Source organism: Elephas maximus, chromosome 10 (assembly GCF_024166365.1).
Source record: "Elephas maximus indicus isolate mEleMax1 chromosome 10, mEleMax1 primary haplotype, whole genome shotgun sequence".
Lineage (NCBI taxonomy): Eukaryota > Metazoa > Chordata > Mammalia > Proboscidea > Elephantidae > Elephas > Elephas maximus.
In genome coordinates this window covers 87,775,769-87,803,667 of record NC_064828.1, presented here as the reverse complement: position 1 = coordinate 87,803,667, position 27,899 = coordinate 87,775,769, and the positions used below count along the sequence as shown (strand labels likewise).

Sequence of the window (27,899 nt, the reverse complement as noted above, 5' to 3'; positions counted from 1 at the left end):
AAACATTTAGTATACCTTTCAAAAGAAAACTTAAATCATAAATGCTTTCTGCATAAAGATTACTGTGTTATGAACAAATTATAAAGGCCTGTGTAAGGGTTAAGGAACCCTGGTGGCGCAGTGGTTAAAGTGCTCAGGTGCTAACCAAAAGGTCGGCAGTTGTAACCTACCAGCTGCTCCAAGGGAGAAAGATGTTGCAGACTGCTTCTGTAAAGATTTATAGCCTTGGAAGCCCTGTGGGGCAGTTCTACTCTGTCCTGTAGGGTCGCTATGAGTTGAAATTGACTGGACGGCAGTGGCTTGTCGTGGTTTGTTGTGTAAGGGTTTACAAGTCCATCCTTTTAGATGAGTGGTTCTCAACCTGGGCCGTACATTAGAATCCCCTGGGGAGTTTTTAAAATCTCATTGCCGAGACCCAACCCCTGACCAATTCAGTCGGAGCCTCTGGGATGGGACCTAAACATCATTACTTTTTAAAGCTTCCCAATGATTCCAGTGAACAGCCAAGGTGAAAAATTGCTGCTTTAGATAGTGAATATAGTTCAAGTAGCTAGTGGTGCTTAGCCTATGATATTAATTTCTAAAGCAATAACTAATAATTATAAAGTCATCTGGCATCAGGGATAGTAGTTATTTCCTCAATTATCTCCCTGTGCTAGTCTTCTCACTTTTCCAGGCTTTATCTGTATACAGCACTTACCTATTGAATGTTTTTCCTCAGAGAAAGTATTGAATTCTAAGACCATCCGTTCCAATAGCAGTGGCCTATCCATCGGAACTGGTAAGTAACCACGTCTCAGGTACCAGTGGTTTCCTGAAGTGTGGGTCTTTGGGTTGGATTTCATGCAGCCTCCAAAACTGAAAGGAAAATAGGGAATTTCTTTGGGAAATGGGCAATACAGTGATTAAGAGGGAGGATCATATTTTGGTGGGTTTTGCAATCAGTTATGACTTTTATGTTGTGGTCAGAGGGAGAGTGCATCTCTGCCTCCCTGCATATGGAAATAATTAAGTGGCTTGCCCTACATTATAATGTGACTTATGTATTGTTCTTTTCCTTACAATCCTAGGGGCTATGGGTTCTCTCTGCCCTTTACTTCCATGGTTTTCCCAGGGGAATTCCAGCCTACAGAAATAGTCTTTCAAAACAGGCCCTTGGAATTAAGACTCAGCTAACACTGTTAGGAAGATCAGGCCAAGGCTCTGATAATTTTCCTTTGATTGTTTTCTTCATGGCTCTCTATTATTTGGAACCATGCCAGAAAATTCAGTCTGTGTTCTGTTTGGTTTTTCTACCTGTCAGAATCTCTGTAGTCTTTGATGTTTCAGTACCTGGATTCTGATATTTTGTTGAAGCAACAGTTAAAAGAACCAGAACAGAAACAGACTAATTCCCCAAAAAGAAACAGTTGAAAGTCTGATCTAGACTTATTGAACTTTCATTCACACATTTCACACACAAACCTATCACATCTTTTATCAGCTTACTTGAATAGTCCATTGTTCAGCATCTATTTGTGCATGTTAATATCTGATGCAAACGATAAAACATCTTTCTGCTAAGCACAGCTGTTCTGATACAGTTTTGTTTTGCAGGAGTGGTATTTAAAGGAAAAACATAATATTAAAAGCAAACATCCATTGGCAGGAAAATGTAAACCCCACAAGAGCAGGGGAATTTTGTCTTTTTTGTTCATTAATTTTATTTGCAGCCAGCGCCTGGCCCATGGTAACTGCTCAATAAATATTTGTTGCTGGAATTTGTTATAACCACCCAGTGAAATATTATACAGGAGTGAAAATGAACATCCACAAATATTTCCATAATGTAGAGTGTAAAAAGCAATTTGTAGCACTCTACGTACCTTTTTAATAAAGTTCCAAAACAAGCAAAATAAATAACGATTGTTTAAGGATATATAAATATGTGATAGAGTTTTTTTTTTTTTTTTTTTTTTAAGTGGAAGTGTTAAATACAAAATTCCTCAGAGTCTTTTCATCTGGGTCGGAGGCCAGAGAAGGAAGGAATTCATAAGACAGATAACAGTGACAGAGGTAGTGTTCAGCACTAATAGATCTTTCAGCAGTAATAGAACTGTTCTCTATTTGTGCTTTCCAGTATAGTAGCCACTAGCCACATACGACTTTTGAGTACTTGAAAAGTAGCTGGTGTGACTGAGGAACTGAATTTTTCATTTTATTTAAATTTAAAACCACATATGGCTAGTGGATAGCACAATTCTAGTTCTTCAGGTGGTGGAGCCATGTAAGTTTATTGTTAGGCATCAAAACTTACATATATGTTAAAATAGTCTTAGGAGAATAGTCTTACGTATTCCTCAAATATAACATAATTTTAAAAAGCCATTTAAAACAAAAAAGCAAGCTTCAGAGCTTGTCTTGGCATTTTCCCGTCTGCTGCTTCAGCAGGATCAGGATAGCAGGCGATTGCAAACGGTCCTTTACACTTAACCTTAGACTGTGCCATGCAGTTGTTTTTAGTTTTGGCGAATTTAGTTTCTTAATTGTTTTCCTTTAGCCCATATTAAGATTGAGTTCATTTCTTTACCACACATGAGCTAGTTCATATGGGTAACTTGGAATGTGCTGGATGATACAAAGGAATCAGGTATTTGTATACCAATATCTTCATAATACCTTACATTAAAAACTAAAAATGTAGTGACTTGTATCTGACTTGCACTATTGCTGTTCCACATCATGCAATTCTAGAAACCTTTCCAGGGGTAGGAGTCCCTGGTTGGTGCGAACGGTTAATGCTCTTGGCTGCTAACCTAAAAGTTGGTAGTTCAAGTGTACCCAGAGGCAGGTCAGAAGAAAGGCCTGGTGATCTATTTCCAAAAATTCAGCCACTGGAGTATAGGTCTACTCTAACGCACATGAGTTGCTCTGAATGATAATCAGCTTGACATCAACTGATGGGTTTTCCTGGGATAAGTGGGGCTGGAGGATGGTAAATCTTGTCTCATAGCAAACGTCTCTACTTCTGTGCCGTGTATTTGTCAGTGGTTCAAAGCTCCAGCCCAGGAAGTGGCGGCAGTGGTGGCGGTGAAGAGGAGGACAGTCGGCAGGAATCTGAGACTCCTGATCCAAGTAGAGGCTTCCGAGGAACGATGGAAGCAGACCGAGGAATGGAAGGTTTAATCAGTCCCACTGAGGCCGTGGGGGTCAGTAGTGGGGCCAGCAGTTCCTGTCCTGGCTGGCTTCGAAAGGTAATTGCTTTGGCAGACGCACATTAGATAAAATATCAGGCCCTTTGCAAGGAGCAGAAGGAGCTGTCAGGATCTCTCAGTTTCTCAGGTCCTGTTAAACTGTCTTGCAGCAGACTTCTAGTTCTCTGATTTCTGCCTGGAAATATTTCTACCAAATATCCCATTCTTTTCTTTACTACAAGATGATACATAAAATGTTCTCATACCCATATTGTTTAAGTGAATGTAATTTAATACAACCTTCCCTGCTGAAGGCAGTTTTTGTAGTACATGTGAGCAAAGATCAACCTATGATTTTTTACTCTGGTTTATAGAAGTGGAATATTGGGACAGGTGAAATAGTTTACATTAGGGAAATGGTTTATGAAATTGAGGTGCAGCCATTGAAAATGTTGGAGCATATTTATTTATGTGGAAAGTTGTTCACAACATAACGATACGCAGCAAGGATGGAATATCTGAGCAGTATGGTCTCTTTTTTCCTAGAAAATATGTAATGCATAGAAGCATGTCTCCAAAACTGTATAGTATATTGAATATTTTAACAGTGGTTATCTTTGAGTGACAGAATTACTGGTGGTTTTTATTACCTTCCTTTGCCCATTTATATTTTTTATTTTCTACAGTGAACATTTACAGTCTGTGAAATCTTAAATTTTTTACCAAAAAAAAAAAAAGGATTTTCCAAAAAGACTAAATCTGATAGTTATTTGAGGAGTATGAGAGGAGGAAACGTACACTGCTCTGTCTAGTTCCAGCCCCAGCCCTTAGCAGCCTGGCGGTCTGCCTCACTGCCACCACCTCAGAGCTTCCCACCTTGCTGAATATGTAGGACAAGTGTGTTGGGGACACTCCGGACTGTGTTCTTGACTTTGAGTTTGCATTGCATTACTATTAACCCTCTGAGGTGAGATGGCAAGTTGTCAGCAACTAGGGTGAGATATATTGTTAACCACAATAGTCCTGCCCACTAGAGGGTGCTGGTGGCATGACAGAGTGAAAGCTATAGCAAGAGAAGGGAACTTGGGAGAAAGTAAATTGTTGCAAACGTAACTGCTAAGATTCTTTCTCATATGCATAGGAGCTGGAAAACGCAGAATTCATCCCCATGCCTGACAGCCCCTCTCCCCTGAGTGCAGCTTTTTCAGAATCTGAGAAAGATACCCTGCCCTATGAAGAGCTGCAAGAACTCAAAGTGGCCTCTGAAGCTCCTTCAGAACACAAGCCTCCAGGAGTTGCCTGGGTAACTAAGCTTTTTGCCTTTGAATCACAACTAGGTAAACAGTGGCTGTGAGTTGAGCCCAGTTCTCCTGGCCTCAGCGGAAACTTTTGTGTCTTCATTGGTCTCTCTGCTGCCCTGCATTGATCAACTTATTATACTGTCTGTTCAGTAGTGCTTAAAGCCTCGCCCAAGACTACACTGAGTTGCTCAGGAAGGAATTTATCCTTTCACATTTCTGACAGGCTAATGCCTTTCTACACCAGAGGATTGTCTTTCTCTTCTCTCTGCTTCAAAAGTACCAAAATTGAAATTCCAAAATCCAAGTTCAGTTCAGCAAGCATGACACTGCTAGATTGGGTTGGAGACTCTAAATAAGTAAGTAGTAATGCTCATTGTAGTCTAGTGAGGGAGCAACACCTAACCTTGATAAGAAGCCAGATTGTGGTCAATAAAACTGTAAGCCAGGGTCATCAAACTTTTTCTATAAAGGGCCACATACTAATTATTTTAGGCTTTGCAGGCCGTACACTCTCTTTTGTGACTACTCAACTATGCCATTGTAGCACAAAAGTAGTCATAGGTAACGTGTAATGAGCGAGTGTGCCTGTGTTCCAGTAAAACTGTATTTACAAAGACAGGCAGTAGGCTGGATTTGGCCCATGGGCTGTTGTCTGTGAACCCCTGCTATAAGCAAAATACAGTAGAAGGGAGAATGATCCAGACTGGGACTACTGAAAAGCTTTCCAGAAGAGGTAATAAAACCTGTGAAACTTCAAGATGAATATTTGAAGACCTCTGTCATTTTAGCCTTCTAGAATTGATTTGGTCGTCCTGTTTACTAAATACTTCTGAAATCTCTTCTTAAGTGTGATCCACTCCGTCTCCTGAGTAGTGACCCTGTGGATCACAGTGCCCTCACTTCCATCATAAGGACACCGTATCCTCACTGTATCAGAAGGACTTGTTCTAAATCAAAATACGCTTTTCCCCACTTTAGCATTTTAAATGAGAGGATGTTAATACACTTTAAAATTTTTTGCAAAGCCCCCCAGAATCGGTGATTGTTGTTCATAACACATGGAAACTGGGAGTTCTCTTGCCGTGTTATGTTAGAGTCAGCTGCTCTTGTAATCCCGGTGTTTTTGTTTCTTTTGTGTATACTTCCATGTTTTATCTTGTTACTTTAAAAGTAAAATTTGAGTGTACTTGAAGTTTGGGTTGGCACTTGGGCAGGACCTCCTGTGATCTCTCTCTCTCGTCCCTACAGCCTCCTCGGCTGACTTCTGCAGTAATTTGTGCTGGGAAGGGAACACCGCTAACGCCCCCTACCTGTGCGTGTAGCACTCTGCAGGTGGAAGTTGAGAGGCTGCAGGGTTTAGTGTTAAAGTGTCTGGCTGAACAACAGAAGCTACAGCAAGAAAATCTCCAGATTTTTACCCAACTCCAGAACAAGAAATTGGAAGGAGGGCAGAAGGTAAGAGCCTTAAAAAAATAATTTATTTTAGAAGTCTATTTTGAGGAATCACAGAAACGAAACACTAAAATAGGCTTATTCCTTTGCAAGTACTTATCTTTTAATAATGTAACTTTTGTAGTGAATCCCAGAACCCTTGGGCCTTGTTCAGGTGCCTGGATTGAGTTACTTTCATCACCTGACTTCTTCTATTGCTTTTTCTTTTACTTTTTAGTATGAAAAATTTTAAATATTACAGTACAGTGATCACCCATATGTTCACCAGCTAGTTTCAACAGTTGTTAACATGTTGCTGTATTTGCTTCAAATATGTATACGTTTTGTTTATTTTACTGAACCATTTTAAAGTAAACTATAAGAATCATGATACCAAGAAAAAAAAAAACCCCATCACCATCAAGTCGATTCCAACTCACCCCTGAATAGTTCATAATGCATCTACAAAAATAAAGACATTTTCCTGGGTAACCACAATACTTTTATCATATCTAAACAAATTGACATTAATATTCTCAATTTTCACCCAGAACCCAGTTAACATTCCAATTTTCCCACAAAAATGTCCTTTACAACTTTTTTTTTTTTTGCAGTCCAGAACCCAGTCAGGAACCCCATATTACATTGGATTATGTCTCTTAAGCCTTTTAATCTAGAACAATTCCCTCTAGCACCAACACTGATTGTTTTATTTAATATATTTTTAGGACATTGAATTGTTGAAGAAGGCAGGCCAGATATGTAATAGATTGTCCCACATTCTGGATTTGTTTTGTTTTCCTGAGGTGTTCACTTGTTCTTCTGTTACCCTGGTTTTTCTGTAAACTGGAAGTTAGATTTAAAGGCTTGATTACATTCAGGTTAAATATTTTTGGTAAAAATACTTTAGCATTTGCAATAAATAATAGTAATCATAATAATAATCATTGCTCTATATAGAATGAACTAGGAGTAAGGAAATAGAGTTCAACTGTACGTGTTTGGACAAATTACTTTGTTTCTTGAGTCCTGGTTTTTCAGCTAGAAGAAGAAAATAATAAATGTCCACTTTGTATGGTTGTTTTGAGGAATAAATGAAAGAATGTCTATGAAAGTACTTGGGAAAGCCGTATACACACTTGAGGTAAAGGTGAGGTGACTGACAGCTGTGGTGGGCAGGAGACTTGTTTTGCCGAGGGCTGTTCCCGCTTTAAAACCGAGAGTTCTGCATTCCAGAAAACCCTACAGTCCTGGGCAAACCAGGACAACCAGGACAGTTGTCACCATACCTGCAGCACATGTAAACATGTGGACTTCCTCTAAGGGTGTGATATAGAGTGCCTCTCAAGACTTTAGGTTGGAATTGAAGATACATAGTCTTGAACCAGCGAGACTGCTGTGACTAGGTGGCACTGTTATTAATGTGGAACTGTGTCTTATCTGGACAGGTGAGGATGCATTCCAAAGGAACTCAGACAGCAAAGGAAGAAATGGAAGTAGATCCAAAGCCTGACTTAGATTCGGATTCCTGGTGCCTCCTGGGAACAGACTCCTGTCGATCCAGCCTCTAGTCTCCTGAGCCTATATAGCCCCAGGAAACTGGGGTCCAAAGAACTTCACAGCACACTTACCGAATGCAAAGAGCAGCTTTCCTGGCTTCGTTCACTTGCAGACAAGGAGCACAAGGCGGAGGCTCTGAAGCACTTTCCATTGTACATATGGAGAGTGGCATTGCCTTTTAGATAGGATCTAGGAGTGATTTTATTGTTTTGGAGAATGGAAGGGCCCCATGGCCCTGGCTTTGTCCTCAGTGACTGCCATAGCAATAGCAGCTCGGTACCTCATCTGGTGATCCCACCTTTGAAGAGGAGACACAGTGCTCACCTTAATTGCGCTGGTAGCAGCTTGTATCCCATTTATCATTTGCACCATTAATTGGAAGCTGCCTTGGGAGTTCAACACCAGGCATTGCACCTCTGAGTAGGGGAGGGACAAGTGTAAAGCTGGAGTGGGCTGGAACCAGATGTGGCCCATCCAGGGTCATCTGGACAGTGTTGAAGTGTTCTGAGCCCTCTCAGGAACTCTGAGCCCAGGAAAATATGTCTGGTGGAGCCAACCTAGGGCTTGTTTTCAGAAAGTTCAGTTACTTCGTGCAGCTAAATGCTTTAGGAGGAGAAGTGTGCTTAGATTGCTTTTCCTCTGAGGACTGATTGAAATTTTGTCAGTGAGAAGTAGAGAAGGATGGGCAGGGCCCTCCTCATCACACAGCTGGAGTTTCAGGCTGTGGCTGATGCAGTATGGGATTTCCTAGCTTTGGAAGATACCACTAAGAGATGAGGTGAAGAATTGAGTCAGTGGGGCAGTAGGAATGGCCCTAAGAGAAAAATCACGAGGGAGAGAAGGTCCTCCTTTAGCTGCCTCTGCTTGTACCTTAGAGACGCCTAGAGTGACTCAGAAGGTTTGTGCCTCTCCCTCCATGGCTCTTAGGGTTCTAGACATCAGCAGCCCCAACCACTCCCTTTTTGTTTGTCTAGTCAGTATTTTTCCCTTTTGGTGTTTCATGAAGCCATATCATTGTAACCGGTGAATCTGTATCATCTTTCCTACTTGAGTGGCCCAAAGCAAGTACTAAACTCTGGGAGTCCCTGGAGCCTACCAGGACACACAGAACCTGCCGAGTGAAAGGACTTTGCCTGAGAGCTTACTTCTCATCCTGTACTCACTGTGTCCCTGAAGACAGGAACAGACATGCCCAACGAGAGAAATAGTATCCAAAAAGAACAAAACTTCACATATAAAATTCTGAGCAAGCATTTGATGGTTTCCCTAAGGATGTGAGCTTTACGTTTCTACCTGGCCTTGTGAAACACTCCTTTAGTAATATGGATAACGGGATGCTTTGATGAGTCTCACATCCTACTTCCCTGCAAACAGCTAAATTTTTATTTTCCTCAAACCAAAAAATGAATGCTTGGTATCTGTTTAGGGCTGGGGGAGGACCTGTGCAATGGAAACTTTGCCATTTCCCTAAAACCATTGGTGTAAAGGCTGCTGCTCGGGGGAAAACCCCATTCTGGGGATGGGCAACTCTGTTCAGGGGGATCTTCTTTGGTATCATGTACCCATTGTTTTCTCAATTCTGGGAAGCCTTGTACAACAGTACTAATGTAATCATTGAAGCCTGTTATTGGAATAAGGGAAGGGGCCATCCCTGGATTAAGGTTACAGATTCTGGGGACTTGGGATTTGCTATAAGCCCTTGCAGTGGGTTTTGGTTCATCATGTAAATGCAACTTTGATTTTTTTTAAGGACTGACTGGCCTTTCATGTTCCTGTATCCCTCACCATCTCAGCAGGCCTGAGAGGCAGGGTCAGTTTGGGTGTTAATCATAGTATTGCTTCTGCCATGGGACTGAGGGACACAGGCATGTTGCTAAGACTGTGAGATGAAAGTGACAGTGAAGGGCCCAGAGCCCTGCCCTAGCAGAGGAACACCACGGTGGTTTGCTTTAGCATGTTCCTATAGGAAGTCTAGGTTTGCTGTTAATCTGGCTGAGAATTTAAGTTCTATGCCTTAGAGACAATTTGCACTTTCCCAAATTGTGCCTGGGATGACCATATGATTTTTCCCACCAAATAGCTATGCAAACAGAAACCAGGTCAGAGGTGGCAGGTATCCGTACATTGGATGAAGAATGAAAGGTGAGGCAGCGGAAGTGCCTTTGAATGATTTTCTGCTGCTAAATTCCCCTTTAAACTTTGTCCCATGTTTCTTCTTTATGCAGTGCTAGGTGTTTTAAGTCTTCCAGTAGTATTGCTTTTGAGTTATATAATATATCCTAAGTTACTCCTCTGCTCTGACATTGTTGCTGAAGAACTAGCTTATTGTTAGCCAAATGTTTGAAAGGTTGAGGGTGGAGTGGTTTGGCGTTTCTGTTCTAAATAAACATTTAAACTCTCAACTAGTGCTATGCCTCGGTAAGCCTGCGCGTTGACCTTAGTCACTGGGCATAAAACATCCAGATCCTAGGCCTTCGTGAATCTTTGATTCAGTGATTTTTTTTATATAAATAAATAAATGTTCTTGTAACAGAAACAGGCAAGAACACTTGCCCAGAAATAATTTTTGTGTCTTTCCCATTTATTCTTGCCAGCAGGGTCATTTCTACTACTAAATTTTTTCTCCAAAACTTCTAAAAAATAGTGTTGAAAGTATATAGGGAAAAAAGTATAAACCACTAAAAGAGAAAGGATCATCTCTTGCACTTCTCAGCTTCAGTGGGCTTTCCCAAGTGATGATGCCAGTTTATGTTTATATAACTGGTTTCCTTCAAAGAGGCTGAACTGTATTTATCTTCCTGGCATAACACAGGAAACCCTGGTGGTGTAGTGGAAATAATCATGAACATTAGGGAGAATGTCACGTCTCTGCTACCTCCTGTGTAGTTGTGAAGAGTAAGAAATTGATGACTGAAAGCAAATGTGGGCTAAAAGGTGCTGCCATTAAATACAAAACCCCACTGCTGTTAAGGAACAGCATGTCAGCACATCTGCATACACTGAGATGAGTTTCCAGGTGAGTTTCACCGTGTTTTCCCCATTGCCTAACCTTTTGGGCTTTAAAATTTATGTTTTCTTGCTCAAAACATTCTTGGACATGTATGAAATATGGCTACTATCTGCTGTCATTCTCTGTGCTATTCAGGAAAAGACTCAGATAGGAAAAGGGCCCCTTACCTCTTCCCAAAGACCTGATCAAGCTAAATTTGAAAGACAAAGATATTTCCAATATAATCAGGGCCTAAACATTTTTTTAAACATTTAGAGGAAACCCTGATGACGTAGTCGTTAAGTGCTACGGCTGCTAACCAAAGGGTCAGCAGTTTGAATCCACCAAGCGCTCCTTGGAAACTATGGGGCAGTTCTACCTGTCCTATAGGGTCACGTGAGATGGAATCAATGGCAGTGGTGGGCTTGGTTTGATTTGGTTGGAAACATTTAGAGATCAAAGGGAACACTAAGGCATTGAATTTATTTCTCTAGCAACAGACCAATGAATAACTGCTTATATCTATAGAAAGCACTCCCCATCCGTTTTTTTATTCTCCCTGGAGAGCCCTGATGATACCATCCAGGGATCCCAAATCCAGGTGTCTGAGGGGCAGGCAGATGAGTGAGTGTTGTGGGCCAGGGGGGCTACGGCAATCCGGAGCTCCTGTCCTATTTGAAGGAGCAGCTGATTCTGAACCGCACCCAGTTGATGCTATGCAGGGTGGTTGGCCCAGTGTTTCCAGAGCTCCCAGTTTTTCAAGAGATGCTCCATGTTCCAATTTGTAAAAGTCAGATCCTATTTTTAATGCCATGCCAGCCAAGTAAAACACATCTGTGAAGCAAAGCAAGGAGTCCTGGTGCCACAGTGGTTAAAGCACTCAGCTGTGAACCAAAAGGTCAGCAGTTGGAACCCACCAGCTGCTCCTTGGGAGGAAGATGTGGCAGTCTGCTTCCATAAAGATTTACAACCTCGGAAACCCTATGGGGCAGTTCTACTCTGTCCTATAGGGTTGCTACAAATCGGGAATCGACTCAATGGCATGGTTTGGTTTTGTTTTTTGGTGGGGCAAAGCAGTCCACTTTGTTACCTTGGCTCATTCTTGCCATCTATTGCTTTTGCCATCAAGTGTGAAAGAAAGGGTGTGCTTCACTGAACGTGCCCAGAGAATGTCCATATTGGACTAAATATCCAGTGTGTCTGGGTAGAGGCACCAGAGGTTTCTTTAAGGGGCCACCCAAAGGGCCCGTATGTGACACCTCTATCCCCCTGGAACAAAAAGAGCACAAAGCAATTCAGTAGATGCTGTTCTTCATATACATATATCCTTGCCCACCGCCCCCCCCCACACCCCACCTGCCTGCCCCAGCTTTGCTGCTAAATCTTTTAAGTCAGATTTCCAGTCAGTCTCATCTGTTAGCCAGATACTCAGCAAAGGGAAGTAGAATAAGAGCAGCAAGCCATTTTGTTGATGGGTAAAGTATGATTTAGTTGTCTGTGATTGCTTTGCCCAGCTGGCGTTGAGTGGTTTTTCTCCAGGGTTTTAAATAAACAACTTGAGTGATGCTCCCAGGATAAAAATCCTACCAGGATTCGTATCTGTTGTGCTAGCACCACTCCTGTCTGATACTACCCCCTCAGACGTTAGCTGGTCAGCGCTCCCATTCTGCAAGTCCAGGACTTACACATCTTACTTAATTTTAAATCCCCAAAACCCACTTACCGAGGACCTAATTATAGAGGCTGCATGCACTAGGCACTATTCTACACAGAGAACATTAAAAAGATCTGGTCCTTTCCCTTCAAAGTTTACTCTCTACCGTGGTTAACTGGCAGAGACGTGCACTGTGCAATGTCCAGCTTGCTCTGATGATGGATTTTGCTGCCACATTTAAAAATCCATTCAGCCAACCTGATTTGAAAGCAGTGCTAGCAATAGCTGAAACTGAGAATTTTTTTTTGTTTTTTTTAACATATGAAACCCATTAGAAAAGAACCACCACAGAGAGTATTGTGTGCTTTCCCCCCATCTCTTCCCCATAAAGTACATAAAGATGAGGTTTCCTGTATTACGTAGTGTACCATAGGGAAGGTTTAGGATATGCTGGTGCCATAACCTTACATAGTTTCATTGGCTTTTGGCCAGGACCATGCACCAGGGAAGTTGAGAATAGACTTCCATTAATAATGCCTTCTGTAAGATCTTACTTCTTTTATAAGAGATGCCATCTGAGTGCCTGATCCTCTGACACCAACTTATCCTAATAAGCCATCCTGCAGGAGCAAAAAGAGTTCATCAGAGCCACAGGCATACATGCAGAGGCAAGAAGGCACAACCAAATGCAGGCACTTCGCTAGCACAAACCACAGGCCAGACTTGGGAGAAAAAAGCTTTAATGTAGGTTGCTTGCTACTCAAGTGTCTTCCATCATCAGTCATTGGGGAAATAACACAAGGCAAACCAGCCTGAGGTGGTAATTTAGTGGGAAGCTAGGGCTTCCTTCGTTCTCCTGTGGCTTAAAAATGATCTCTCTCCACTGATTTCAGCTCTGCAGGCAGATCTGGGAGATGGAAAAGTTTTGTTTCTGCTTTGCATCAAATTACTTTCCTCCTATTTACTGCTGAAGAGAAGCAGAGCCTTCTGCACTATCCAAGGAGGTTTCCACTGTTGTCTGCTCAACTGTAATGCTTCCTTGGAGGGGGAGGGCGGTTCTTGATGGTCTTACATTTGGGGATGTGTCGCTCAGCCACTTGGGGCGCAAAGTGGCGGCTACAGTGAGGACACTGAATATAGTCTGGATTTTCTGCAGGCAAGATGGGGGGCAAGTCTGAGGGGTTTCCACCTTTGGCAATTACCTGCTGGACCTCTCGAGCCTGACGGAGGGTACGGATAAAAGACTCGTGCTTCTGTCTCCAGTTGCTCTTCCGAGGAGGTTCTGCCTATAACAGAAGACAGATCTTGAGTCTCTGTTAGACTGACAGGAAATAAAGCATTTAACCCACAAGTTCAAAGAGAAAAAGAAAAGAAGCAACAGTCATAACTGACCGGCCAGAGTGAAGGCACTTAAACTTAGGGCCTGCAGAAGGGGTTACCACTGAAAAGTGAGCCATTTTCCCCAGCAGAACCCTGAGAGGTTCAGTGTTGGAGTACCAGGTAGTGGAGAAGGAGGGAAGTGCAGGGCTGAAAACAAGCTCCTCTCCCATCTTGCACACCCAAGTGTCAAACACCCCCAGCACCCTCACAGAGGTTTATTCTTTGGAGAAATTGAACCTGACAGGTTTCAGACTCAAGAAATCTAGACACAGTGGAGAACGGGATTAATCTTGGGGCTGAAAATGAGGATTAAGTGAAAGTCCAATTGTGGGACTCTGCCACCTTCCCCACCCAGCTCCCAGAGTACCATGCACATCAGTACCCTCTTAGGAGATTGAAGGTTTCCTCTCTGGGTGCACTGCGCTGTCCAGAGAAAAGCCTTTGGACACTGACTCTAGTGGACCCCAGTTAAAAGGCTCACTATTTGATAAACCTAATACAAAGGCCGCTAGCCAACAAGCCCCACCTAAGCTTAAATATGAATGGATAACCAAGGTGCAGTGGTAAAGAGCTCAGCTGTTAACCAAAAGGTTGGCAGTTTGATTTCACCAGCCACTCCTTGGAAGCCCTATGGGGCAGTTCTACTCTGTCCTATAGGGTTGCTATGGGTTGGAACTGACTCAACGGCAAAAGGTTTTAAGCCCAGGATCATCAGGTATTTAAAGAAAGCTCTAACAAGAAAGAGACCAAAAGAAGGGCAAACAAACAGAACAGAAGCTCAGGAAACAACCAAGGCAGGTAGTAGAATACATTAAAAAAAAAATTTTTTTTTTTGCAAAAATCATATAAACTAAGGAGTATAAGAGATTGTGTCCATAAAACAAGAGTGTACTATAAAAAAGAACCAGAGAAAACTATTATAAGTTCAAAATTTCATAACTAGAAATAAAAACTAAATAGAAATGTTGTAAAATGATGCCAAGAAAATTTCTCAGTGATAAAAGATTGAGAAAGAAAGTAGAAAAGATTAAAGACTTAGAAAATCAACCAGAAAGTCCAACATCTGACCAATAGGAGTTTAAAAAAAAAAAAAAAAAGAAGCATAAGATTATTAAATAATACAATTAAAATTTCTAGAATTCAAAGTCACAAGTCTTGAAATTGAGACTACCTACAAAGTATCCAAAACAATCACTGTAAAATTTCAGAATAAAGAGAGGATCCTATTAGCTTCCAGAAAATAAATCATAATGGGTTTCATATAATGAAACAGGAATCAAAATGTCACCAGATTTCTCAACAGCAACAGTGAATGCTAAAAGCTAGTGGGAAAATGCCTAACAGAAAGTCATTTTCCATTTAGAATTCTATACCCAGTCAAATCATCAATCAAATGTGAGGCTATTAGATAAGTATTTTCATTAACGTAAAGACAAAACATATACCTCCCCTGTACCTTTCTTAGTAAACGTCAGCAAAACAAGAAGTCAAGAAAAAGGAAGACAGAGGATCATGGAAAGAGGGGACCCAACACATAAGAGAAGCAAAGAGAAGTCCCCGGACAATAGGTCAGTAACCAGGCCTAGAGTATAACCAGCCTGGACTGGAGCAGGAGGAAAAGAGTGGTGGGAAGGAGGTTTCCAGGATAAAAAAAATTAAACAGACACATTATGGGAGTTTTTGATCATTAAAAATATATATATATTAACAGGTATTTGACATCAGATAGGTCATTTAGGGAAAGAAAAAAAAAATTAGCTATTTTTTTTTTTTTTTAGAAGCCAAGCAAATGAAAACATATGTCAATGATTAACTCCAGGTGCACGTGGGCAGGGCAGAATTAGTTCACTCATCAGTGAACAAAACGTACATGGTCATTATGATATGAAAGCTGACTGCAGATTGAACCTGAAACTGTGATTCAATGACAGTGGAAAGAGAAAAGCAGGGGAGAGATGTGAAAGACAGCTATACACAGCTTCCATAAATGGAAGTCAATAGATAATGTGCAAAATGGATAAGTCAGGAAAATAAGCCTATTATTTTGAAATATGCAGATGCATATTTGCTCCAGGGCATTTTAGGTCACTTATTACTATATGATTTTTAAAACTGCATGCACATATCATTTTGATTAAAATAAAATTACTTTTAAAAAGAAAAGACAAATAACTGGTGATTTGACGTTATTAAAAAACATTGACATTATTAGTGATGAAAATATGAAGAGATGTTATCAAAGGGAAAGGAAGGATTCATCAGGAAAGTTTCTTACAGAGACAGACAAGAGAATCAGAGTGTAAAAGGTGGCATTTAGGAACCTTTAAAAGAATAGAATTTGGGACAAGTTCCTCAAGGGTGATATCTATATTTTAAGTATTATACAGGAACTTTAATCAATTACCATTTATTGAGCACTAAACTCTGTGGGGAAACCCTGGTGGCATAGTGGTTAGGAGCTACAGCTGCTAACCAAAAGATCGGCAGTTCGAATCCACCAGGCACTCCTTGGAAACCCTATGGGACTCTTCTACTCTGTCCTATAGGGTTGCCATGAGTCAGAATTGACTGGGCGGTAACGGGTGGGTAAGCTTCATGCAAAATACAAAGAGTAAGACATGGTCTCTACCCTCAGATGCTCACAGTCCAGTATGTGATGATTAAAGGAGACAAGGAAAATCACCTGTTCGTGTGAGTACACTAGAGGAAAGACAAGGAGACACTCAGTGTCCGGAGGCAGAAAGCTATGGCTAGACTTGGGACATTCAAAGGATGTCTCAATCCAGGTCCCTTCTGCCTTGGTGTCCTTAATGCAACACCTAGTCCAAAATTAGTTTCCACAAAGCTGGGAAGTGTCTGATCTCAGGATCCCAATTATTTTGCTTCATTGCTACTGTATTTATGAATTTAAGAAACACAAAATGCTTTTTAAGGTCCTGGCCCAAAATAAACCCCTATAGTGGGACACCACCACCAATCTGTCAGTTTGTCTTACTGTGGTGGCTTACATGTTGCTATGATGCTGGAAGCTATGCTACTATTATTTCAAATACCAGCAGGGTCACCCATGGTGGAGTTTCCAGACTAAGACAGACTTGGAAGAAAAGCCTGGCCATCTACTTCCAAAAATTAGCCAGTGAAAACCTTATGGATCATAACAAAATATTGTTCAGCATAGTGCTGGAAGATGAGCCCCCTAAGCTGGAATTCTTCTTTAAAAGAATTCTGTTATTTTAAGGGTTCCTGGATGCCACCAGCTTCAACCCCTCCTGAGAATTTGCATTTCCATCCCAGATATACCAAATCAGAATCTATAGTTTAACAAGATCCCCAGGTGATCCTTAGGTATAATAAATTTTGAGAACCACTGCTCTACTAGTGGTTGTCAGAATTGGGCCCTAACCAGCAACATTAGCATCACCTGGGAACTTGTCAGAAATGCAAATTTCCAGCAGGGGTTCGAACCAGAAAGAACCAGATCGAAGCCCTGGTTAGAGGCACTTCAGAGCCACAACGATGAACTCAAACATACCAACAATCATGAAGATGATGCAAGACTGGGTAGTAGTTTGTTCTGTATATATATATATATATATATATATATATATGGTCACCATGAGTTGGAGCTGACTCAGTGGCAACTAACAACGACAAATAGTGGGACAGAGAATACCCCGGGGGTTATTGGGTTGACCAGAAAGAAAACAGGAAAGAACAAGAACTGACAGTCATATTATTATCTCAAGAGCTAAAATGTTGCCTCCTTGTTGGAAACTAGATTTCAAGGAGATGATCTCTTAACACAAAAGGAACTTTCTCGGGGTAATCTCTCAAATTATACTGAAGGAATGCCAACCGAGAAATACTTGTAACGGCAATACACACAGAAACTGTAGTCCTGACGGACAAGAGGTGCTAGGGCCACAGAGGGAGGATTGGAAGGAAATGAAAACAATGGTACTCTCATGCTTTGCTAGAATATCAGCACTAGGGTCTTTGAGATCATGTGGCCTGGGCCTTCCCAAACTTTCTCATTTGCATTCCACTCTCACTTCACCTCCTTTACTATTAATTATCTAATATTTTTCTTTTAATACAAGGGCATAATATGTTGTTATATTTTCCTAAGTCCCACTAAAATTATTAAAAATGTCTCAATATCATATGAATGATCTAGAATAGGCAAATGTATAGAGACTGAAGTTTATGAGTGGTTACCAGGGGCAGGAGGGAGGGGGAAAGGGGAAAGCCATTGTTTAGGAAGCAGTGAGTTTCTGTTTATGGTGACGGGAAGTTTGGCAACAGATATTGATGATGGCTGCACATGATTTATGTAATTGATGTCACTATATTGTACACATGAAAAATGTTAAATTGGTAAATCTGTTATATATATTTTTACAACAATAAAAAGAAAAATATTTTTTAAAAGTCTGTCAGTGTATCACACTTTCAGAAACACATTTTGCAAACCCAGTTGCATAACCTTGGCAGTCAGGGAGGTGGGCTTATTCTAGATCTGACTGTTCAAATGTGACTATGAAGTTCTCCTAAACTTAGCATGTAAGTATGGAAATCCTTACTTTTTACAACCTGGCTTTTCTGCAGCTCGGGACATTTTGAAAGATAACCAAAAAGAAAGGTGTTTACACTCTAAATGGGGAGAAGAAGAATTCCAAACTTGCTTGCATTTCATGTATTTACCAAGAAGGTATATCAAGACTGAGCTACTCTTGTAAGAATAGGTAAGGTCGCAGGAGTGGGAACAGATCATAGTCCTGGGATGTGGCAGAGTATGTTGCAAAGAACAAAGAGTTCTTTCAGGGAGGTAAAATATTTTATATATGTACACACATATATATATGGTTTTTTAAGTTTTCTGCAGTAAACATTTATTATGATTATAATCAAGAGCACATACTTGAAGCCTAAATTTTGGAGTCACTCAGACCCAAATTTATATGTTGCTTCTGTTATTTAAAACTGTTTGTGACCTTAAGTAAGTTACTTACCCTCTCTGAGCCTGGATTTTTTAACTGATAAAATTAGAGATAATGAGATTTTCACAAAGTGTGGTAAGGAGGATATAAAAAGCTCCCATCACAGTGAGTGGACATGGGCAGCAACTAATAAATATTAATGCTCACCTTCTCCCTACATGACACATGAAATTTTTCTAAAGGAAACTGGTGAGGATATAACAGACCCTTAAAATACTCTTCACATAAAGTCAAACTGATATGGCTCTCATTACCTTGACTGAGGCTGGTCCCTTCCAGTTCAGGTACTGCTCTAGTTCTGTGCCCTTAGCCCGGGCCTTGGAGGAATCAAACACTTTCCTCTTGGAACCCTGCATCCTGCTGCAAACGTTGGAGTGTCTCTCCAGCCTGAGCAAGAGAAACTTGCGTCCACAGTGGCTGCACTCGCCGAGTTTGGGCTCTTCAGAGGAACAGCTGTAGCCTGAGGAGTCTGGTCCCCTGAACAGGCTGGAATTGCTGGTGGATCTCCACAAAGCATTGCCTGGTGCTTCTGAAGGCTGAGAAAATTTCTCTGTTGATGGCCCTGAGACTTGGTCTTGGATTTTGTTATTGCTTGCCATCAGTCTTTCCCTTTTGAGCCTCTGTATCCCATAATCAGGGAACTGGAATGGACTAGAATTTTCTTTCGACTGTCCCCGAGTTTCACTCTCTCTCCTGTCTCTGCTGAACACCTCTTCAGGCCTGAGTTCAGGAGAGAAGACAGGTTTGTACGTGGTGTTGCTAGTATTATCTTTACCTCTCCTCCTGGAGAGTGTCATTCTCTGTAGCTCTCTTTTTTCATTTCCCTCGGCCTGTTCCTTTTCCTTCTGGATTCGTCTGAGTTCCTTCTCCGTCTTCTTCAGCTTTTCCCTCAGGAGGGTCTCCTTTCTTCGGATTTCCCCCTCTAAGCTCTCCCCTGCAGCTTCTAGTCTTTGGATCTGCATCCGCTCAGTCCTGTCAAGCTTTGCCCTGACCCTCTGCCCCTGCATGGCAACAAGAACAGGACCAACCACAGATGAATTCACTTGGTTCCTTGAACCAAAGCTGCTGTATGAAAAGTCTCCTGGCTCAGGGGGCCTTGAAAAGACATTCTGATCCTCATCAGCACCAGTCTCACCTGTACTATGAGACTTCCGGTAGACCACAGGTTTCAGTGGGTATGCCCGGTCTACCCCAACTCGCTTCTTTGTAAAGGGGATGGTGTCTTGGTTATTTGCTTTGGGATGCCAGGATTGAGGGTCTGAGGAGTAAAACAAATCCTTTCCTTGGCCCTGGGAATTGGTTCCTGAATCTTGCTGGCTGATTCCAGCACAGCGGGGATAAGAGTAACTCCCGGCTTTTGTGAGCGTGTTCCATTTGGGGTGAGTGTAGAGACTATCCAGCACCAGCTCTTTGTTGCTCCAAAGCTTCCGCTGAATATTGTCTCTCTGGTGCCCCACTGAGGACCGCTGGGAAGAGTCACTTTGTTCATAAAGGTCTTGCTTGGTTGAGTGGAGCCCTGAAGCTTCCGTTTTATTATATGGGAGCATAACGCCCACAGGCAGATGTGGTGCCAACTGGAGACCAGCCATTCAGGGCCTGGACTGAAGCCTAGGGGAGAGTTAAAACGTGAAGAGTTTGTCTGAGGTTCACTCCAGGCTGCTAAAGTAAACTTCCTACATTTGCCCAACCCACGTTTTCCCTTAAACTTTTTTGGGACAGTGGTGCTGGGTCTGCCAGAGTTCCATCCAATTAGCATTTTGTCAGTGCCTATTATGTGAGCCCCTAAAGATAGAATAACAAATGTGACACGAGTGTTGCCTTCCTACCCCTAGCTTTCCTTTCCACCAGGACCAACCTCTGCCATACACAGTGGCTGCTCCTGTCGTACACAGTATTATTCATAGTAGGTGAAAAGAGCATTGGATTGGAAGTCAGGTTTTAGGTCCGTGACCCAGGTTAAGCGACCCGCCCCCTGCGGGCCCCAAGTTTCTTTACCTGTAAACTGAGGGGTTCAGCCAGTTAGAGTTACATGACCGGAGCTTAGGTACCTTAGGAGTTCGAGTCCCGCTCCACCACTTTGCAAATTAGAAAGCGGCGGCCCCGAGTTAAGTGACTGGCATAAAGAGCTGTCCAGTTCCCTCCTGCTGGGACCATAATTGGTTCCAAAGTGCACAGAGGCCGCTCAGGGCCAGGAACCGGCGCCTGGTTGTCAAACCCTCATCCAAGGAGTCCCCGCGGGCAGACAGCGGCGAGAGTGTACCCTGAGAGGTAGAGGCCACCTGACTCTGCCGCGGCTGCGTTTAGATCCAGAAAGCGGAAGTCACGTTCGGTCCTGGGGGGTCAACCGGGCGCCCCCACTGGGGACTCCACTTTCGGGGACAGGCCCTCGCTCCCTGCCCCTGGCGGTTGGGCAGTCAGGACGTCGAGGTGCTGACCCCATGTCTTCCCCTCCCCTCCGCCGTACCTGAGGCTCCGGGGACCGCTCCCGCTCGGAGTAAGCCCCAGGACCTAGTCTACCGGACCGCAGGACCCCTACCGACCGTGCTGCGCAGGCGCCCTCGGCGGGCCTCTGTTACTCCGGTTGCCTGGCGACAGGGGCGTGGAGCGCTCGGAGCCCCGCCTCCCGCCGGGAACGCCGCCAAGGAAGCGCGCGCAGGCGCAGTCCGCGCGGTCGGGAGAGGCGGGGGCAGCCAGCGCGCTCAGCCTGTGTCACTGGACCCGGTGTTCTGCCAAGTCTTCAACTCCTTGGGGAGCGGGGGTGGGGGCGGGAGAAGCTTTTCCGGGGCTCTGTCAAAAAAGAACTTGCAGTTTTTCTGAGAACGATGTTCCCAGACCGTGGGGTGTGCCCTTCTCTGGCAAAGGATGTAGCCCCTAGATGTGCCCTGGAGTCATTCTGCTGCCAGATTCCGGTGTCCACCCACTTGGCTGGAGCAGGCCTTCTAATAGTCTTTCTCAGCACTCTCGGCTGTTGTGCACAGGCCCCAGGTATGGCTGTATTACTATCTCTCGTGCTTTTCCTCGCCGATAGGTTTGAGCTTGCAGTCAAATTGTAGCAACTTGGCTAGGTTTTGCTACGCAGTATCTTTTCAGAAGAGTTTTTGTGGCCAATTTAATTATTTTGATTTTACGATGTGTTCTTTTCACGTTGTCACTCTGGCCTGGTCTTCTTAAGGACCCAGAAATGACTAAGCCAAATGTAATGATAACAAAGTTAACTGCCAGATTGAAAATAATCATTATAACCTGGTTTCAACAGTAAACGATACTGTATAAATTGCTAACATCAGAAGAGAGTTTATTTGTCTTCTTCACACTTCACTTCACTTGTGTAAGCTGTTTGGAACAGACATCTGACTTTTTTCTTGTAACTACTCAAAAGATTCCTGCACATGGAAAATGATGTAGACAGCAGCAGTCAGTGTTAATACTACAGCATGTCATATTACAGCCTTCACGTGTTACAAAGAAATTCCTTGGTGGGCCCTCCAGGGCAATCCTTTTATCCCTTGTATTCATTACTAGTTGACTCTTTACTGCCAACGTATGTGCAGTTCCAGGCGTTTTCTATACTTCTCACGGTCCCAATCATCTTAATTAAGAGTGGGCCCTTCCTGCCTGTCGTCTCCCACTGCTTCCCTCCGCCCTGGCAGAATTTCCCAGCATGCCTTCCTCCATCCTGACTTCCTTTCCTCTGTTTCTGACAAGGAAGGGTCTCGCTTTTCAGGAGTTCTCTTGAATTAATCCCTTCCAGGGCCTTCCACGACTTGACTCCATTACTTTAACTTCGTGTTAACCCCAAGTTACACCTCTCCACATACTCCTTTTCTTTGGCTTTAAAAATACGCTTAACCGCCCCCTGCTAAACAAACCTCATTTCTCTTGATCTGCCGTTTCTCATGTTAGGGTCCATTTATTTCTCTTCTTCTCCACAAGACCCCTTAATAGAAAACTCTACCTTTGCTGCACCGGCTTTGACATCTCTCCTTCATTGTCCAGTCCATTGTGGTCTGGCTTCCATCCTTTCCACTTTAACCAGCGGCCTTCCAATGACCAAAGACAAAAGTTTCTATTTCTTCAACCTACTCATTTGATATTATTGATTACTTATCCCTTTGAAACACTTTTCTTACTTGCCTCTGTGCCCTCTCAATTTCTTCTCCCATGTCCTCTCTCCATTTTCTTCTAGGTTTCTGGCATTATGTCTTACCCCACCTGCCTCCTAAATTTAGGTTTTCTCCAAAGCCCTCTTATTTCTTAATAGTCTGTTCTTTAATAATCTCAGCAAAACGTTGAGATTTCAGCTCTCACCTCTGTTTAGATGATATCCAGCTCTAGGCCTCAGTCTATCTACTTAGTTCTAGACTTAATTTCCAACAGCCAGTTTAGCATCTCCAAGTGAATGCTTCTCAGGAACCTTGTTATAGATTGAATTGTGTCCCCCCACCAAATATGTGTCATAAATCCTAATCCCTATGCCTGTGATGTAATCCCACTTGGGAATAGGGTTTTCTTTGTTAATAAGGCCATATCAATGTAGGGTGTGTCTTAAGCTGATCACTTCTGAGATATAAAAGGAGCAGTTTAGACATAGAAACAAAGAAGCACAAATTGGGAAAGATGGATGTCACCCCATATGAAGATCCCCAAGGAACTGAGGAACAGAAGCTGAAAAGAGACAAGGGCCTTCCCCCCAGAGTGGACAGAGAGACAGCCTTCCCCTAGAGCTGGTGCCCTGAATTTGGACTTCTAGTCTCCTAAACTGTGAGAAAATAAAGTTCCATTCTTTAAAACCACCCACTGGTGGTATTTTTGTTATAGCAGCACTAAGAAACTAAGACAAACCATGAACTAAATATGACAGAAAACAAATTTATGATCATCTTCCCATTCCCAATGTACTTCTCCCATTTCCTGTCCTGCTCAGAGCGTCAGTAATCTTCCACTCCTCCCTCTTTGTCACCCCTTCCTTCTAACTCATCGGGAGGTTTTGTTGACTTTACCTCTGCAGTGTTTCTCATATATGATCCTCCTTTACATTTTTATGTCCTAAGTGAGCTCTTCCTCACTTCTCATCTGGACAATACCACCCTGCAATGTCCCCAACTCATACTTCATGCTGTTGCCAGAATAATCATCCAAAATACTCAGGATCCTATCATTTTTCTCCACATTGGCTCCTTTACCTGTAGAATAAAGTTGTAATTAGCATGGCATTCCAACCTCCCAGAATAGGTCCACCTGATTTTCCAGCCTTACCTCCTCTTAATAAATACCAGAGTTTAGTCCAGTGGTTCTCACCCCTGGCTGCACTTTGGGACTACCTGGAAAGCAGTACCTGGTAATGAGGCCTGGGCATTGGTATTTTTAGAAACTTCCCCAAAGGGCCTACTGAGCAGCTATGGTTGAGAGCCTCTAGTGGTAATCTGCTTGCACTCTCTCACCTCAGTGGTAATATCTTACCACAGCTCCTAGTACTGGGAGGTGGTAGATCATATGATTTATAGAGATAGGTTCCAGACTCAGACTGCCTCGGGCTAAATCCCAGCTCCACCACTTACAGGTTGTGGTTGTGTAACTTTGGATAAAATGCTGCTTCCTCCTAGAAGCCTTTTCAAGCTTTCCAGTCAGAATTAATCTCTTTGCTCCTTTGTGCTTGCATACTATTTTCTGTCCTTGTTATAGCACAAGACAAGCTCATGATGACTCTCAATGGGTGTTCGTGGAATTGAATTACCATGTTGTCCATTGTATTGTCATTATTTGCATGCATATTTGTTCTTTAGACTAAATTAAAAACTCTTTGGAGGCAAAGACTATGCATCATTCATCTTTGTATATCCTCCAGTGTCCTGCACCTTGTAGATACTACGTAAGTTTTTAATTCTATAGAAAAAATTTATTTTAAAAAACAAATTTTAGAAAAAGAAATAACATCGGCCAGGTACTTTGCTTAGCATTGTTTTCAAATATTGCCAAGCATAACATCCTGTCCAGGCCCCTTCCAGCACTCAGGCTTTGTGATTCTTTAGGATCTGGATTCTCACTTTATAGTACAAAGCTGTTGTTGTTAGATGCCATCAAGTCAATTTTGACTCATAGTGACCAGTGCGACAGAATAGAACTGCCCCATAGAGTTTTCTAGGCTGTAATCTTTACAGACACAGATTGCCAGGTCTTTCTCCTGCACACCTGATGGGTGGGCTTGAACTGCCAATCTTTCAGATAGCAGCTGAGGGCTTAACTATAGCACCACCAGGGCTCCTTATAGTGGAAAGCTAGTGGAGTGATGACTCACCAGAGCCTCCATTGGAAGCCTGTCTCACCAAACCAGCCAACCTGGCATATTCACATGTGGAGGGTTATGGTATGAAGGGAGGTAATGTATACAAGCAGTCCAAATAGCAACGAGAAATACCAGCTTTCCTTTATACACAGTATTAATCATAAGGCTAGCTGGACTCAGATGCCTACAACTGGACCCTAATTTTAACCATCCTAACCCACAACCTCCCTAGACAATTCTCTTTTCCAAAAATAAACTCATGCAATTTGATTATTTGCCTTAGATTGTCTGACTCAACTGTGATTCTGGAGCCATGAAGTTATTGTGCTTTCTTTTTTTAGATAAGTGTTATTTGAAATTTTCTTAGTAAATTAGATTATGATGGGCAGCTTCCAGAACACAGAAGAAATAACCCCAAATGGGACCTCTTGTGGAGCCCTGGTGGCTTAGTGGTTAAGAGCTCAGCTGCTAACCAAAAGGTTGGCAGTTCAAATGCACCAGCTGCTCCTTGAAAACTGTGGGGCGGTTCTCCTCTGTCCTATAGGGTCGGTATGAGTTGGAATGGACTCGAAAGCAACGGTTTTGGATTGGTTGGTTTGTTTTGCGGGGAGGACTTTTTGTACATTTGTCTCTCCTGCCAGACCTAGGCATGGCCCCAAATTTGGGGAGGAGTGGAAGAAAAAGTTAGGGCAGAAAGGTTGTAGGTTGTATGTATCCTATTTATTTGTGATGTTTAACCTTTAGAATCTAAGCTCCTCCGGGGCAGGGATCCTGTGTGTTTTGTCCACTTGTGTGTGTCAAGCACCTAGAGCAGTGCCTGGCACACAGTAGTCTCTCAATAAATACTTATTGAATGATTGAATGTATCCTAAGTGCTCCTTCCTGTATGTATTTCTCTTCATTGGCAAACGAAGAAAGGGGTACACTTAGCGGCTGAGGTGGGGGAGACAGACTACACGTGGGGTGAAGGCATCGTCTGCGGCGTCCGCGCGGACACCCTGGACAGATCCCCAACCCCGGCCTCCCTCAGCATCCAGGGGACCTTGGCCTGAAGTCCCACCCTTTGGGCGGGCTCTGGGCCGAGTGCGCCATCTCTGATCGGCTGAGCGGAGGTGATGGGCATGAGACGCAGCAAAGGAAGAGCGGCACCCTGAGCTTCCGGGCGCAGCTGTGGGAGACGTTGGCGTGGGGGTCGCCCGGCGGGTCCTGGCGGCCGTTGGGAAAGACGAAGAGGGTGAGCCCTGGACGGGATCCCTGGGAGTGCCCCTCGATTCACTTGCAATTAGCAGAGGGAGATTCTGACAGTCGCGTGGAAGCCGGGCTGGTGGGAAGGGGCAGAAATGGTAGCGAGCGGGATCCGAATGGGTATAAGGAGGGGTAAACAGGTAATTGTCCCAAAAGAGGCCTCTGTGGGCAGTTGCGACCCCGAAGCTCTCACGTCCAGGTGGCTGTTACTTCAAACACGCGTATATACACGTATACTCTTTGAATTTCGGGGACCTTAAGGTCGGGGAGAGGTCGCAGTGGTTTAGGATGGAGAAGTGTGGGTGTGGCCCTTTCAGCCTCTGGACTAGGGGCCCTGAATAGCCGTTTACTTTTCTGCTTTCCTGGTCTCTGACAGGTTTTAACATGGCAGAAGGCGACACCCTGATATCAGTGGATTATGAAATTTTTGGGAAGGTGCAAGGGGTGTTTTTCCGCAAGTACACACAGGTACGTGGCCTACAGGCTTTGGGGACATACCAGGTCATGAACATGGGAACAAGAGACATATTTCTGGCGAATGTGAACGGAAGAAGCTTCATGGAATAGAGATTGTAGAGCAGTGGGTAGGAAAATACTTTGCAATCGGTAAAACATAACGTAAAAGGAAGTTTCTACAGCTATTATTGTTGTTCTTTTTCTAAGAGTGGTACCCAAATCCTGAGACACACATGTGCCTTTCTCTTCTGAAGGGGAATAGACGGCTTCCCTAGTTCCCTAATTGTATTTCCTTGTGGGAATGTTAACATCGATGGAATACACAGCAGTTAGATGAACTGATGACATTTATGTAATTTATGGAATTGCTCCTTTATAGCTACTGAATTTTCTTCAGACCCCTTTTTTCTCATTTCTTCAACCTTTTCCTATATCTGCCACTTAATTCCTTTGTACTCATTTTGACTTTGAAAGGACAATTACCTTTCCCAGCTGAAGCTTTTCTAATTAAAAATACTTTATCCATTCCAGGATAGGTAATGGTAACACTGAACATGGAGTCTGGCCATGCTAATTGGAGTAATAGGGACTAGTTTAGGGGAGGAACAAACAATTGGCAGAATCTACCTCTGCTTTTCCAGAGTTCTGGTGGCACAGCGGTTAAGAGCTGCGGCTGCTAACCAAAAGATCAGCAGTTTGAATCCACCAGCCAATCCTTGGAAACCCTATGGGGCAGTCCTCTGTCCTACAGGGTCATTATGAGTCAGAATCGACTCAGCAGCAATGGGTTTGGGTTTTGGTTTACTGTCACTAATCTTTCCTCAGTATGCACACACAAATGCAACCTCAATTTCGCTTCTGCCTTTTGTACGGGAGTATTGGGCTAGTGCCCTTCTAGAGTATCTCTAACCCCAAAGATCAAGCAATATCATGATAAGCAGAGAAAATACTGACATTGTCAAGGATTTCATTTTACTTGGATCCACAATCAACACCCATGGAAGCAGCAATCAGGAAATCAAATGGTATATTGCATTGGGCAAATCTGCTGCAAAAGACTTCTTTAAAGTGTTAAAAAGCAAAGATGTCACCTTGAGGACGAAGGTGTGCCTGATCCAAGCCATAGTATTTTCAGTCACCTTATATGCATATGAAAGCTGGACAGTGAATAAGGAAGACCAAAGAAGAATTGATGCACTTGAATTATGGTGTTGGTGAAGAATATTGAATATACCATGGAATGCCACAAGAATGAACAAATCTGCCTCGGAAGAAGTACAACCAGAATTTTCCTTAGGAGCGAGGGTGGTGAGACTTCATATCATGTACTTTGGACATGTTATCAGGATGGACCAGTCCCTGGAGAAGGACATCATGCTTGGTAAAGTAGAGAGTCAGCAAAAAAGGGGAAGACCCTCAGTGAGATG

General features: G+C 43.0%; 3 protein-coding genes across 10 annotated transcripts in view; 2 read left to right on the top strand and 1 right to left on the bottom strand.

The window, feature by feature from the left end:
* The window catches only part of NEK9 (NIMA related kinase 9), a 45,022-nt gene extending 34,972 nt beyond the window's left edge, over positions 1-10,050 (top strand). Inside the window, exons 18-22 of the mRNA XM_049897913.1 lie at positions 722-781; positions 3,028-3,233; positions 4,315-4,476; positions 5,723-5,929; positions 7,354-10,050. Coding sequence (XP_049753870.1) covers positions 722-781; positions 3,028-3,233; positions 4,315-4,476; positions 5,723-5,929; positions 7,354-7,476 — 758 coding nt within the window. The 3' untranslated portion in view covers positions 7,477-10,050. The remainder of the gene's footprint in view (positions 1-721; positions 782-3,027; positions 3,234-4,314; positions 4,477-5,722; positions 5,930-7,353) is intronic.
* Positions 751-21,106, bottom strand: ZC2HC1C (zinc finger C2HC-type containing 1C). 4 transcript variants are annotated; one of them, XM_049897917.1, is made up of 4 exons: positions 20,953-21,050; positions 18,743-20,096; positions 13,311-13,394; positions 751-858 (listed from the first exon to the last, which is right to left on the bottom strand). In XM_049897917.1, the coding sequence occupies exons 2-4, from the start codon at positions 20,075-20,077 to the stop codon at positions 766-768; spliced, it is 1,512 nt and encodes a 503-aa protein (XP_049753874.1). In that variant the 5' UTR covers positions 20,078-20,096; positions 20,953-21,050; the 3' UTR covers positions 751-765. The 4 variants fall into 4 exon arrangements, with proteins under 4 accessions (XP_049753874.1, XP_049753873.1, XP_049753871.1 ...); XM_049897916.1 differs by lacking the exon at positions 751-858 and having other exon boundaries at positions 12,717-13,394; positions 21,029-21,106; XM_049897914.1 differs by lacking the exon at positions 751-858 and having other exon boundaries at positions 12,717-13,394.
* Positions 21,107-21,227: 121 nt separating this feature from the next.
* Positions 21,228-27,899, top strand: part of LOC126084020 (acylphosphatase-1) — a 45,558-nt gene continuing 38,886 nt past the window's right edge. For 2 of the 5 annotated variants that reach the window (XM_049898165.1, XM_049898162.1), the window contains exon 1: positions 21,228-21,473. In XM_049898165.1, the coding sequence (XP_049754122.1) occupies positions 21,311-21,473 (163 nt within the window). In that variant the 5' untranslated portion in view covers positions 21,228-21,310. Of the gene's footprint in view, positions 21,474-25,782; positions 26,006-26,392; positions 26,485-27,899 lie in introns of those variants that run through there. The other 3 variants (XM_049898169.1, XM_049898170.1, XM_049898166.1) reach the window with 3 other exon arrangements.

Coding starts and splice junctions, on each gene's coding strand:
- ZC2HC1C (XM_049897916.1), bottom strand. CDS start 20,077: ATGGCTGGTCTCCAGTTGGCACCACATCTGCCTGTGGGCGTTATGCTC. Junction 13,395..18,742: donor AGGGACCAGCCTCAGTCAAG/GTAATGAGAGCC, acceptor CTTCTGTTATAG/GCAGAACCTCCTCGGAAGAG.